General features: G+C 41.4%; 1 protein-coding gene across 1 annotated transcript in view; it reads right to left on the minus strand.

The window, feature by feature from the left end:
- Window positions 1–15,187, minus strand: part of shank3a (SH3 and multiple ankyrin repeat domains 3a) — an 886,564-nt gene that overhangs the window by 425,074 nt on the left and 446,303 nt on the right. Inside the window, exon 12 of the mRNA XM_048610479.1 lies at window positions 8,014–8,335. Coding sequence (XP_048466436.1) covers window positions 8,014–8,335 — 322 coding nt within the window. The remainder of the gene's footprint in view (window positions 1–8,013; window positions 8,336–15,187) is intronic.

Genomic DNA, 15,187 nt, shown 5'->3' on the forward strand with positions numbered 1-15,187 from the left:
CTCTGGGACGAAGATGAAGGGAAGGAATTTTTTATTTTCTCTCAGCAGGTTTGTGACTTTGGAACTCTCTGCCTCAGAAGGAAATTAGGCAGAAGGTGTCATTGAATATTATGAAGGCAGAGATAAGGGCTAAACATCCTGTGATCTATATGTCCTTGTATGCTATGATCTGCCTGTACTGCTAGCAAAACAAAAACTTTGTACTTTGTACTTAGGTGCATGTGACAACAATAAATTAAATCAAATCAAGGAAGGGGCAGTTTTTGGGTGTAGATTTTAATGTGGTATTTGTAACACAAGCAAATCAGTCATAATGTTAATGTACGTTGGAGCAAGTGGCTTACTTGTGCTCCTAATTTGTATGTAAGCTTGTTCATATGTGAGAATCTGCCACTGGACCTTCACCTCAACAATCATGCAGCAACTCCAAATTGGAGATGGCCAGAGAAAATTAGCATTAGGTGAACAAAAGGAAGCCCTCACTTGGTACTGTTAATGGTTTGATCCAACTCCTACCTATTGATATTTTGTGAGTATCTCCCAATTTACAGCATCTAGCCTTTGATTAATGGACATGAGAGAGGAAAATGCAGAGATTTCCACCTCCGCAGGAAGGTACCATCAACTGGTATAGTGACTGTAAATCAATGCTGAATGATCGATGCAGTGAGCTATTAATAGCATCCATTTGACTGAAGGCTATGTGATTGGATAATTGAGTTTTAATGCCCAAAACACAGAAGTACAGCAATAAAATTGAAAGGATTTTCTAAAGCAGCAGAGAAAACCTTGTGCTAGGGTGGGAAAGCCTCCTATAAAAGCTGAGGCAAACTCAGCAGCAAACATGGAATCTTATCAATGGAACTCCTTTAAAAAAAATGCTTCAATATCATGAACCCCATGTGTGCATGGAACTTCAAAATCAGGAACCATTCTGTTTATACAATGAGCCTTATCAGGGATTTTATTTATTAAGGGAGTCTCACTATCAAGGATCCCCATTTATGAAGGGAGTCTCGCATTCATGTTTCACATTTATGGATGGTTTCATCTTCAGGGATTCTGTTCATTTATTGATCCTGTTCATTTTGGGAATTTCACCATCAGGGATTTCGTTGACCAAGTCTGGAAATGCAACATTCACACAGGAAGCGTTAAAGAGAGAACAAAATTTGTTCCACCAAATGTTCCCAGTCAGTTACAGCATGAATACAATTCCAGTAAAAATCTCTCCAGTGTCTAATCAAACATTCCCAGGGTACATGCAGCATGGGTCAGATACAGAGTAAAACTCTGACTTCAGTATTCTTACAGATGTGACAACTCCAAACTCAAAAGAACATTCTCTGTGTTCTTACTTGACATTAGTGGAGAACTTCCTCAGGGCTGATCACATTGCACTGCAAGAACTTCACCAAGATTTGTACTGTACATCGGCTGACATTATGGAAGTGGGAGTGAAGGTCATTCTGACAGAATTGCCAGCCATTGTTTCACTTAACAATCTTCTGCTAAATTAGCTGTAACTTCATGAGACTGTATTGTGAACACACTACATTCATTTCATACGAGATCCTTATGACCAGCAGATTGGGCTGGAATTGTCCTCCTCTAGGCAAAGTCTAGCCTACCGTTCTACCCAATCCCTTTGTATGGAGAGGGAGAGGGAAGGAAAAGGCATTTATTCAGCTGAAATGATTGCATTAACTCAGCTGAATGAAAAGCGCACATACTTAGTAAATGACTGCACTTGGCATGGACCAAGGGAGGGGATAGGCTAGGCGTAAGCAGGTTTACTATTTGAACCATTGAACCCATGGTTAGGTTGGGAAGAATCTCAGTGAAGGGTTGATTTTACACCCTCAGAAAATGAGAGAGGATTATTAATGGCAGATGCAGTATAATTTGGATAAATGTGAGGTTATTCACTTTGGAAGCAAAACAAGAAGGCAGATTACTACCTGAATGGCTGTAAATTGGGAGAGGGGAGTGTGCAGTGGGACCTGGATGTCTTTGTGCACCAGTCGCTGAAGGTAAGTATGTAGGTACAGGAGGCGGTCAAGAAGGTAAATGCTATGTTGGCCTACATTGCGACAAGTTATGAGCACAGGAGCAGGGATGGTGTTGTTGCAGTTATACAGGGCCGTGGTGAGGGCACACCTGGAATACTGTGTGCAGTTTTGGTTTCCTTTTCTGAGGAAGGATGGTCTTGCTGTCAAGGGAATGCAGCGAAGTTTTACCAGGCTGATTCCAGGGATGGCAGATCTGAAGTATGAGGAGAGATTGACTAAGTTAGGATCGTTTTCGCTGGAGTTCAGACAAATGAGGGGGAATCTCAGAGAGACTTATAAAATTCTAACAGCACTAGACGTGGTAGATGCAGGGAGGATGTTCCAGATGGTGGGTGTGTCAGAACCAGGGGTCACAGTATGAGGATTCGGGATAGATGATTTAGGATGGAGATGAGGAGACATTTCTTCACCAAAAGAGTGGTGAGCCTGTGGAATTCATGACCACAGGAAGTAGTTGATGCCAAAACACTGAATATATCCAAAAGGCAACTAGATATAGCACTTGGGGCGAATGGAATCAAAGATTATGGGAAGAAAGCAGGATTAGGCTATTGAGTTGAACGATCAGCCACAATTGTGATGACTTGCAGAGCAGGCTTGAAGGGTTGAATGGCCTCCTCCTGCTCCTATCTTCTATGTTTGATGAAAAGCCATTTGCAGTCAAAAAATGTGTAATGGCACACTGTTCACATACCAAGACAGAAAGGAGAGACAACAGATTGCTCACAATAGCTGAGCGAATGGGTCAATAGGTCTTTCCAATACTGAATCAAACAGGACATATCTGTTTCTGATTTGTCATTAGGTACAGCAAAATAATTTACCATTTGACTGTCAGTGGTGAGCACACTAACATCAGTAAAATCTGCAACTGGATAATATGAATCCTGTTCATGTTACCAGAGGTTCAGTGGTTAAGGGGAAAGGTCTCTGTGATAGTGGAGTGACGTTATGAGCAATAAATTGTTTGCAGCTATTGCATTTCCTATTTGAGGTAAGGACCTATTGCACAATGTCAGGGATATAAATCACAAGCCCTGGGCCCCCAGTCCTGTTTCTGATCCAAGCTCAGTGGGCCCCTTGGAGCCCAGGTCTCAGTTATTGGGTCTGATGTACCCTTCTGTCCCTGGCCCAGCGACCACCTACGGGACAGATAAAGAATCGGATTCGCAGCAGGATCAGTTGGATCACTACAATCAGTGGATTCAGATGTCTATGCTATAAGGAGCTGAAGTATAAGAATTTAAGGGTCTGTGCTATTGCACACCAACTCCAGTGGTCACTAACAATCCTTCCGATTAGGAGGCACACAGCACCGTTTGACTTAAGAATCGATTATCATTCTTTTCCTCACACCCTTTGATTGGGAAACCTTTTAGAGGTGCTTTTGTACAAATGTGCACAAAAGTTACCTGAAGAGAAACTGGACTTGTTGGGATAAAAACTGTCAGATGTAGTAGTACAGCACCACAAAAGGATACAGTGGCAAGGTCATGGTGAACAAGTGTAGGGCAGAAGTACTTTGGTGGATAGGCTTGGCTCAGTGATGATGAATGAAGCCATGATGAAAGCTCTACCTAGGAATTTAAAACCTAATGGAGTGCTGCATTGTCTTTTGGCCAAGATTTTCATCTGCTCGCCGAACAGGATCCCACAGAACAAAAGCTGGGGAGTCCACTCCATTCCTGGTCAACATCAGCAAAGCGATCATTTATCGCTCTGCTATCGTGAAACACTGTTACATGCAAATTGTCTATTGCATTTTGTACACTTGGATACTTGGACTGAACTGAAAAAGCTATGGAATGTTAGCACATCCTATGTCTGTGATAATTGTTGTATAAATTCGTATTCAGGACAGATGGGAACTGATGGGTCAAAAGGTCTTCAATTTCTAGACTGATCATCATGAAAATGTGAATCGGGGAACTTCTTTACCCAAAGGGAAATTTTGGAACATAACTTTCAAGGAAGCTTATTGAAACAGACACTTCAAATGAGCTGAGGGAAAATTGGATATTTCCCTGGAGAGAAGATTAAGTGACACAGTAAGCAGTTTGTGTTTAAGTGAGTTTGTCAGACCTGAGGAAAAGATAGGTAAGTGAGGTAAGAAGAATAGCAGGTGAAGTTAAAAGTCAGCAGTCTCTGGGTAGAGAAGTTTCCGTTGAATTCTTTACTGTACTTATATAAATGGGCCCTAATATGGACTACCCATTAGTAGAGATATATCCATTATTTAACACTATAATATCTTACTAGCCTTTATCAGATCACCCCAATGCTTTATTTGCACTTGTCAAGATTTTGTTAAACTGCAACAATAACACTGAATGATTTTTGAATCTGCACGCTTCCATCTCTTTGCTCCTATATCTCATTTGGACTTTTATTTTCAGATGAGTGCGTGACTTTCTTATTCCCCCCGCCAAATGCAAAATTTCACACTTTCCTATGCTGAAATTCATTTTCCATTTATGGACTCATTTTGCCAGTTATTATTTGCATCTTTGTGCATTCGATGGTTGGTAGAATTGAGGGATATGTGACAAAGTGGAGATGACAGATACACGAAGAAGATTAGTAAGTGGGATTGAGTGATAAGGCAAGAAGTTCGGTAAGTCCGTCTATAACAGGGTATGATAAGGTGTTGCAGAAACTAAAAGCACATGATGTAGGGATAGCACGTAAGTTCGGTTAGAATATTGGTCAGTTAACAGAAGCAGAGAGTATGTATCAATGGGTCTTTTTTTCAGTTTGGCAAGATGTCATCAGTGATGTGCCACAGAGATTGGTGCTAGAACCTCAACTGTTTACAATTTACACTATTGACTAAGATGAAGGGACAGAAGGTAGGGTTGCAGAATTAAGGTGTTGAATGGATTACTCCTAGTCCAAATTTACATGTTCATATGTATGTTCATAGGAACAACTGTCCCCACAACCCCTGGCATGGCAACTCAGTGGTTAGCACTGCTGCCTCACAGCACCAAGGACCCAGGTTCAATTCCAACCTCAGATGACTGTCTGAGTGGAGTTTGCACATTCTCCCCGTGTCTGTGTGAGTTTCCTCCGGGTGCTTTGGTTTCTTCCCACAGTCCAAAGATGTGCAGGGTAGGTGGATTGGCCAAGCTGAATTGCCCACAGTTCAAGGATATGTAGGTGAGGCGCATTAGCCATGGGAAATGCCGGGTTGCAGGGACAAGGTAAGGGGATGGGTCTGGTGGGATGCTCTTCGATGTGGACTTGTTGGGCCAAATGGCCTGTTCCCACACTGTGGGATTCTATGGCTTCTATTAAAAACTATGCATAGACGTTTTGCTCGTAACTAGATAGTCTGATCCAATATTCAAAGTGTCTACAATAGGACTAAATATCCAAACACTAACTCTGTATAACAGTAACGACTATCACAACACTGACTGTGTCAAACAGAACTTATAGTCCCAAGACCCACTATTTTAAGAAGATATAAAGACTCTGTGGACCTTCAAAAATAGTCAGGAGGACCTCCATTTCCAACAGACTTAACTTTTGCCAATCGAGGTAAAGAGGTCACATAATTCACCTGAACTCAGCAACACCATTTGAACTCAGTGTTAAGTTCAAACATACCCTATCTTGGCAAGAGTCTTAACCTACAGTGTGCAAGTCATGAATTTATGAAGAAAACATTAAACGTTCTTGAGGGGTGGATAAGGGTCTCTTCAACCGTCATGGTATGAAAATATTTATTCCTTAATCTTTCAAAATGAAAAGAAGCTGCAGATGCCAGTAATTAAAAAAAAACTCTGCTGTAGCGATTTACAACAGCTGCTTGTTGGCATTGTCCAAAGGCTTTTTATGGATCCTTGGCTGATTCCTAAAAAAAAACTATAATTATCTTAGAGGGATGGGGCTGGGTTCTAAACTCACAGCTTAACACATTTATAAAGCTTTTACCATTAGTTGTTTTTGACATGGAATGTGGAAATAAGTTTACTTGCGTTTTAAAAGAGATTAAACATCTGAATTTTTTTGAAGTTTTGAATAGGCTTTCATGAATGGGAGTTTTTTTTTCTAAAAAATAAAATCTGTACAATTAAATTTATATTATATTTTTAGAACTTTATTTCATTCATATCCACAGAACTTTTACGACCTGCCCAGAGTAGACACTGGGACAAGTTGTTATAAAGTACAATGTTATGTGGATTGGCAGTGGGAGGGTGAGGCTTAAAGAGTATAAAAACCTTCCACCCAGCTAGAATTAAATCCTACAGAATTTTTTAAAAAGTCATTCATGGGATGTGGGCATCATCGGCTAGGCCAGCGGTCAGTCCCCACCCCTAATTGCCCAGAAAGCAGTTAAGAGTCAGCCACATTGCTGTGGGTCTGGAGTCACATATAGGCCAGACCAGGTAAGGATGGCAGTTTCCTTCCTAAAGGACATTAGTAAACCAGATGGGATATTTTTCCTGACAGTCAATAATGGATTCACAGTCATCATTAGACTCTTATTTCAGTTTTCTATTGAATTCAAATTCCACCTTCTGCCGTGATGGGATCTGAACCCAGGTACCCAGAACATTACCTGGATCTCTGGATTAATAGTCTAGAAAATACCATTAAACCATTGCCTGTCTGCAAATTAAGGGGGGCCTTCTAACAGGTCCACCTTGGCCCAGTCTCCATTGGGCCATTTCTGATCTGCTTCCACGATGATTGACAGTCCTAACACTCCTAACTGTCTCATTGGATTGATAGTCTTAGCACTAACTGTATGTATAACAGGATTGACTGTTCTGGTATTAATGTGAAAGGAAAAAAAAACAGAACGTGACAGTGGTAAAAGGAAGAGTGGATTTGAGAGGATGTAGAGTCAGAACTGCAGACATAGTAACCTGTTGATTGGATCAGTCTGCAGTTAAGAACAAACAATTGCTTCAAGCTGCGAGGCTGAACAGCAGAAATTCACGCTCATTTGATTTTTTTTAAAACTTAGTTTTTGTCAATGCTACTCACAGACCTGGCAGCACTGACGAAACCCTAAATGGGATCTGTCAAGCCTTCTGCAGATGTTTGTTGTTCTGTATCCCTGCTGGAAGCATTGAGTGAATGTGGAATCGGTCCATGATTTGGGGTCAGCTGTGAGGTCCTTGTCAGTTTAATACCCTGCACAGGCTCTTCCATCGAGGACTATAGAGCTAGCTGCTCTGGGAATTGGAGAAGAGGAGAAGAGGAGAAGAGGAGAAGGATTTGTAGTCATTTCAGCTTCCCAATCTCTTACAGCTTGGGCCTGCTAACCATACATGAAATCATAAATTCCACACCAGCACAAAGGCAAAGCTAAGGGCCTCAAGCAGATAATCTTCTCTAACAATCTGTTTCAGTACTTCTCGTGATAGTAGAGCTACCTTACAGCTACAAGCTGCTACCGTAAGTGTGCCAAGTTCCACATGCCCCTCCGTTGTACACTGTCTCAGGTTGTCAGAAAATTAGCCAGACAGCTGGTGGCCCTCAGGACAAGCAGCTTAAGCCTTGGCCCACTCTGCAGGTGTATTGAGAATAGAATGCCACGGCATGGGGACTACATAGGGAGGTATCTGATGAAGGAATGAGACTAACACGCTGCACTATATTCGTTGATATTAAGTAAAAATCATCAATGGTTTGTTGGGCAACTATACAAATCTTTAAAAGCCTTGATCAAGGTTTAAAGGACCTTTTCAGATTCAAACTGTAAACTATGTATCTTTTCCTTTTGATGCTACAGTTTCTTCCCCGATTTACCATAGCTGCCTTCACTGATAAACCTGGTTGAAAATATATTCTCCATTCATGTGTTGCCGTTAAAGAAATGCATAGAAATTTGGACAGTCAGGTAGATGGGCAGAAAATAAAGTTGAATTCTGTTCCCCGATCCCAGAGCCTTTTGAGGACAGAGGCTTCTGAGCCATCTTACCTGAGCCTGGCTTTAGTCTGCTTCCTGAGGACAGGCGTGTTAGCATCACTTTCCTCTTGAACACACTGCAGCGAGGGTGATCGGCTATGTGAACTCCGAGAGCTGGCAGTACTCTGCTGACCTCCCTCAGCACCCTCCTGCATGTGCGCCAGTAACTGCGGTGGCAGGCTTCTGAGGGACGGTACGGGTGAGTGGGACGTCCGGCTTGGGAGGTTGTTGATATTGTTGTCACTGGTGGATCGCAGCAGAGTGCGTGGGGATGAGAGGGCACCTCCGCCTGTTCGTCGCCTGTTAGTGTAGCTTGGGGTCTCTCTGAAAGGCACTGAAATTTACAGGAATATTAGTGTCCACTGTCTCCAAAACATGAACAAATGGCACCTCCTTCACGATGCCTAACCACTATCCCCACTCTCTTCCACTAACATCAAGTATACCTGAGAATAATGAGGGACAATTTCACTATTTCCTTGCCTAAATTACCATTTTTGTTTTTTTTGTAGGATTACAATTGTAAACATCAGAAGTTATTTGGCCAAGGTGGGATCACACTCAGGCTTGAACCTATCGTAATTTACATCCACATATGTACACTTTGCAATAGAGTTACGGGGGCAAAGCAAAAACCCTCAGGGGCACGAAACTCAGGCAATACATTAGGTAAATCTGCCTCCACTCTTACCATTGTCCTCTGTGTATTACCTTCAATCCATTCACACCTGGCCTAAATGAATCCTCATCTCTTTCTAATTTATTATCTTGGCATGTAAATGGCAAAACTTACTGCTGTTAACGATAGTGTTGTTGTTATTAGATTGTTACTTAACTATTCCGCCCATCAATCAATACCTCATGCACACTCTACCAAGTGGGAACTTTACCAACCTTCAATCTATTCCAATAGCCCACGTACATCATACCCCACCATACATGATAACTACCCATTTAATCTCCTCCCTCAACTCACATATGCTTTACCTTATCAGGGACTCTAGCCACTTATTTAATGCTCTCCTCTTCCTCTCCACAATCATATCATTTTGACATGTTGCTATGACAAAACCAAGTTTTCTCTATGCGACCTGGAGTGTCCACCAGTTAATTCACTTGACTGATTTCCTTAATTGCCTTGTATTGGCCACTGAATCTGGCTTTCAGTTGTTCCCCCTGTAAACATAATGATACTAACATTTCATTTCCTGTTTGAAATGGTCTGATTTCAACACACTTAGCTGCGCACTCTTTCACCTTTGCCTGTAAAGTTTTAAATGCTTCTGTGCTGCTTTGCACGCTCCTGTGAGTCTCTCCAGAAACACTGACACATCATCTAAAAGATTGTTCTGGGTCTAGCTGTATGATTTGAAGAATAAAGGACTACTTTTCCGCTTGACAAAAATCCTTTAGTCCTGAAACTTTCTGTCCTGAAAACATTTCCTTGATAAATTTTAATGGGCCTCTGATTCAATGATCATGGATTGATCTGAATGACCTAAACGTATTTGATTCATTTGGTGAGTCTTCGGAAGCAGGTATCAGAAAATCAAAACATTTGTTCCAATCATAGGGATTTTCATGAAAGTATGCTTTAATTGTTGTCTCAAGAGTGTCATCAGACCTCCTTTAAGCTTGTGTTTGTAGATGATACGTTATAGACTTCACTTGTTTACACATTATGTACTAAAAGAATTTATACATGAAATTGGTCCAACTGTCACGTTACTGGCAGTCCACAGTGAGTATAAATGTGAGTTAATTTTCCATCAGTACTTTAGCTGACATTATCCTCAAAGGAATGGACTTTGAGGAACATGTTGTCATATCTATGATAGTAAGTGTATACTGGTGCCCCATTCTCTATCAATATCCTACATAGTCTACCAGTTCTCTGTTGAATAGTTCCTCAAAAAACTGCCACGGATATCAAAGGTGCTGGTGTGATTGTATTTTGAGGTGTTCCCAATCAATAAAAATGCATATTTATCAATGCTTGAGTTTTCTTTATTCCTATGTGTCCTGCCTTAGGAATTTCTTAAGCTATCCGTTCTCTCTCAAAAATATTATTGCAGTACCACTGCCTGACCAAAAAAAAACATGATCTATGAGATTTCTCCACCCCCTCACTAGAATCACATTTTTAACTTAACATTTCAGAACTCACTTAGTCTTACTTTCAGTGTGGGTGGATTGTACGAATTTTGACTAACTTCAGATTTGCGTTCTGCACCTCAATTAAAGGCTTACAAAGCACTTCTTTTAAATTACTCACATCTTTAAAGAAAGTTCTAATTACTCTAATAGACCATCAGCTGTAGGAGCAGAACTAGGCCATTTGGCCCATCGAATATCTGTTTACACTATCACTAATTTGATTTACTCAATCTTTAGCTTTCCATGAGCTCTCTGAGGGCAGTATTACATATTTCTTGATATAGTCTTGGATTTAGTTGTATCATTTGAAGAAAAAGGGCTTACTTTTCCTCTTGACAAAATTCCTTTATATCACTCATTTATATTCACTTCTCCAGCACTCTCAGCAGTGTTTATCTTTGGTCTCTTAGTTAAAGTGACAATTTAATATGTTGCATTTTCATGTTGGGGCTCCTTTTTTGGAAACATTCTTACAGAAGTCCCGAGGGCTCCCCATGCAACTTCCAGGATTCTGAACAAAGGCATCCTTGCACCTTCCTTCCCAGTTTGAGGAGGAATTCTTGGGGCATTCCGAGCTGTCACCTCTTTACCCTTGCTACTTGCCTTCCTTTCAGTCTGTCACCATCCATCCTTCTTGGCTTTATGGGGTTTACAGAAAAAAAGTTTAATTTTATAGATCAACATATAATCATCAGTCATCTTCACCACACATCCTGCTGTTGCAACCATCTGGCCTTCAAAATGAATTCTAATTACGGGAGTAAGTGACTTTTAAAAATTATTTTCAGAAAATAATTTCTCTGATAGCTTCACACACGGCATTTGCTCCTGATACCCATATCCAAATGTCAAAATTACTTGCCTTAACCTTTCAAATTCAATGTAGGTCTGCCCCAGGCTGTTTCCTTATGTTTTGAACTTTTGCCCGTATGCCTCAAGCAGTAATTTATACACACCTAAAATTACCTTCATTAATACGCCATAATCCATGGAAATCCTCTCTGAAAGTGATGCGTAAATCTGATGAACTCCACCTATCAAGCTGCTTTGCATGAGAAGTGCTCAGTTTTCCTCTGGGCCACTTCATTTGCTTTGCTAACTTTTGAAACGACATAAGGAATGCCTCTACACGTTGCTTTCACCAAATTTCAGTAGAGCACGTACCAACTTAAACATCTCCTTACTGCACTTTGGGTGAAGCTATGGCTTTCCTCATCAGAACATTTTTAAGTATCTGAGGCTGCTATTTAATACTCTCATCTTTCAGGCCAGTTATGTCTTTCTTTCATCTGAAATTCTATTCCAGCCTCATTATTGCACTTTTTTTTCCATTTTCTTCTCTCTCAAGTTTTCTTAAAAATTTCTATTACGTTCTTGATTTCAAGCCGTTTCATATGAAGTTGAATTCCAACTAATGCAGTTGACTCACCACTCATTGCAACTTTTGTGTTTCCACTCACCCCAAATGCTTTGCCACATTTGTAGGCAATGTTACATTTAACACAGTGTGGAGCTGGAGGAACACCGCCGGCCAGGCAGCTGTTGACATTTCAGGTCGGGACCCTTCTTCAGAACCCGAAACGTCAACTTTCCTGTTCCTCTGATGCTGTCTGGCCTGCTGTGTTCCTCCAGCTCCACACTGTGTTATCTCTGAATCCAGCATCGGCAGTTCTTACTATCTCTATATGTCACATTTAACAACTTTGCCGATTCTTCAAATTTAGTGCCATCACCATGGGTCATAACCCCAAATCATCTGTAGGCACTTCAAATTTTTAATATTATTTTTTTTTCTAAAAAGCGACTGCCACAGTCATAAATGACTGGGCTTGTAAATTCAATAAGTGTCTGGCAGAGTTATGTGTGGACACATGGAATATTACACCTGTACAGAGTCAGGGAAACTTCAAAACAGAAAAACTGAAGAGGGAGAAATAAAGAGGACTTGACTACAGGACGCACTGTCAGCTGGGAGCATGTGCTGCTGGTAGGTTTATGTTTTACTCTTCCAAAGATATACAATAAAAAAGGATTATTGCATGCTTCAATCCTAGTCTGTGTGTGTTAGTGGCCTGACACGCTAGGATGTGGATTAGTGTGTACTGTGAAGGTGACAGTTTGAGAACAGCTATTAAACATTCCTGCACAGCACGCTGAGTGCTGCTAACCATCCACTGTCAAAAGAAACCAGAATGAAAGGATTTCAATTAACCTGCCAAGCCAGGAATCTCAAAATCAACTGTTCAACTCCCAACGTCAATGTTACTGGTAACAAGCATAAAACCTTAAAATACAGAAGCAGAATTAGGCCATTTTGCCCATCTGCTTCACCCTCTGCAAGTGGATCCTCAGCTTCCTGATCCACAGACTGCAATCAGTGAAGACAGACAACTGCACCTCCTCCACGATAACACTCAACACTGGAGCCCCCCCAAGGATGCATTTTCTGCTCCCTGTACATCCAGGACTGTGTTGCCAAATGCCAAACAAACGCCATCTACAAGTTTGCTGACAACACCAACGTGGTAGGACAGATATTAAACAACAATGAGTCAAAATACAGGAAGGAGAAAGAGGGCTTGGTGACTTGGTGCAATGATAACAACCTCTCTCCGAATGTTGGTAAAACAAAAGAACTGATCATTGACTTCAGAAAGAAAGGAGGAGAACATCTACAGCAATGGAATTGAGGATGAGAGGGTTGACAGCATCAAGTTCCTAGGAGTGACAATAACCAACAATCTGTCCTGGACCACATAGATGCGACGGTCAAGAAGGCACAACAATAGAGATGACACAGTGTGGAGCTGGAGGAACACAGCAGGCCAGGCAGCATCAGAGGAGCAGGAAAGCTGACATGCTGCCTGGCCTGCTGTGTTCCTCCAGCTGCACACTGTGTTATCTCTGACTCCAGCATCTGCAGTTCTTATTAACTCTAAGAAGGCACAACGCCTGGTCTTCCTCAGGAGGCTTAGGAAATTCAGCATGTCCATAAGGACCCTCACCAACTTTTACAGATGCACCATAGAAAGCATTCTATCCGAGTGCATAACGGGCTGGTGCAGCAACCACTCTGCCTAGGACTGTAAGAAACCACAGAAGGTTGTGTGCACAGCCCAGACCATCGTGGAAGTCAACCTCCCATCCATGGACTCCATTTACACAGCCCGTTGATGCGGAAAGGCTGCCAACATCATCAAAGACCCATCCCACCACAGTAATGCTCTCCTACAGCCTATTCTATCAGGCAGAAGATACAGAAGCTTGAACACACACACCAGCAGGTTCAAGAACAGTTTCTTCCCTGCCGTTATTAGACTGACTAGACTCTCTAACTTCAAATAACGCTGATCTTGTTAATGTTGATCTTGCCTAGCGCACATCCTGTGCGGTGTAACCTGTATGCCTTACTCTGTCCAGTTTTTTTTCACCCAATGATCTGTTAGTCCTTGTTCACTCTGACTGCCAGCACTGCTTGCAAACAAAGCTTTTCATTGTACTTTGGTACACATGATAATAAATCAAATCAATCAATCGAGTCTGTCCCACCATTCGATCATGACTGATATGTTTCTCAACCCCGTTCTCTTGCCTTCTCCCCATGACCACACTAACTGCCACAATGTTCCATCTAATCTTCACAAATGACTCAGAGACTGAATATGTATTTTTTTTGTAACTTTTATCATTTGTTTACTCACTTCTTGTTCATAAATCAGTGTGAATGTGACTGATGTCATTATTTCTTCTCATGGCTAGTAAGTAATAGCCAAATTTTTCGGTTAACTCATGACAGCCTCAATAAATTGGTTCCTTTTAAGAAAGAAATTCATTTGGTCTGGCAGAAAGGTACTTATAAGAGAAAAGATCCTTTTAGATCAATCTTGTTTCAACCAACTGAGGGGACTGGTGAATAAATAAGGACAGCCAGTTCATCTCTCCTGCTTCACAGCTTTGATGATTTGGGATGTACTTTCCAGAACAAAATGAATTTAGGTACCTCACTGAGGCTCGTCGTAACAGTTAACCTTCATTCTACATCCAAATTAATATTGTCCATGTCCAGGTACATGGACAAGCCCCAAACTTTGTTCCAACTGAGATAGGAAGAGGAGACTGCTTATCAAGCTCCACTGCTCCACCAACCACTCCATTGCATAAATCCATCGACTAAATTACCAAAATGGCCAATTCAGCTCTTTGATTATCTATCCAGAGGAAAAGCAATGTCCACCAGGTTTAATAAACTCTAAAGTATCCATTTATTATAAAAAAAAAGTTATCCTTAAAGCAATTCTGGTCACCCTGCTATAGGAAGGATGTTGTGAAACTTGAAAGGATTCAGAAAAGATTTAGAAGGATGTTACCAAGGTTGGAGGGTTTGAGCTACAGGGAGATGCGGAATAGGCTGGGCTATATTCCCTGAAGCATCAGAGGCTGATGAGTGACCTTATAGAGGTTTATAAAATCATGAGGGGCATGGATAGGGTAAATAGCCAAGGTATTTTCCCCAGGGTGGGAGAGCCCAAAACTAGAGGACATAGGTTTAAGGTGAGAGGGGAAAGATTAGAAGGGACCTAAGGGGCAACATTTTCACGCAGAGGGTGCTGTGTGTATGGTATGAGTTGCCAGAGGTAGTGGTGGAGGCTGGTACAATTACAACATTTAAAAGCCATCTGGATGAGTATACGAATAAGAAGGATTTAGACGGATACAGGCCAAACGCTGGCAAATGGGACTAGATTAATTTAGGATATCTGATCGGCACGGACGAGTTGGACCGAAGGGTCTGTTTCCATGCCAAACAGCTCTATGACTCTATGACTGATTAACATGATTCGGAATTATAATCATACCATACAGGATTAGAGTTAAGGCCATTTAGCCTTTCAAATCTGTTTTGCCATTCAACAAGATTAGGGCTTATCTGTTTGTGTTTCGAATCCCACAATCATATCCACCACCGATGAGCACTGATTTCAACCCCCACCCCCCACATGAATCTACCTACCTCTGCCTTAAAATTACT

Source organism: Rhincodon typus, chromosome 22 (genome assembly GCF_021869965.1).
Source record: "Rhincodon typus isolate 14 chromosome 22, sRhiTyp1.1, whole genome shotgun sequence".
NCBI lineage: Eukaryota > Metazoa > Chordata > Chondrichthyes > Orectolobiformes > Rhincodontidae > Rhincodon > Rhincodon typus.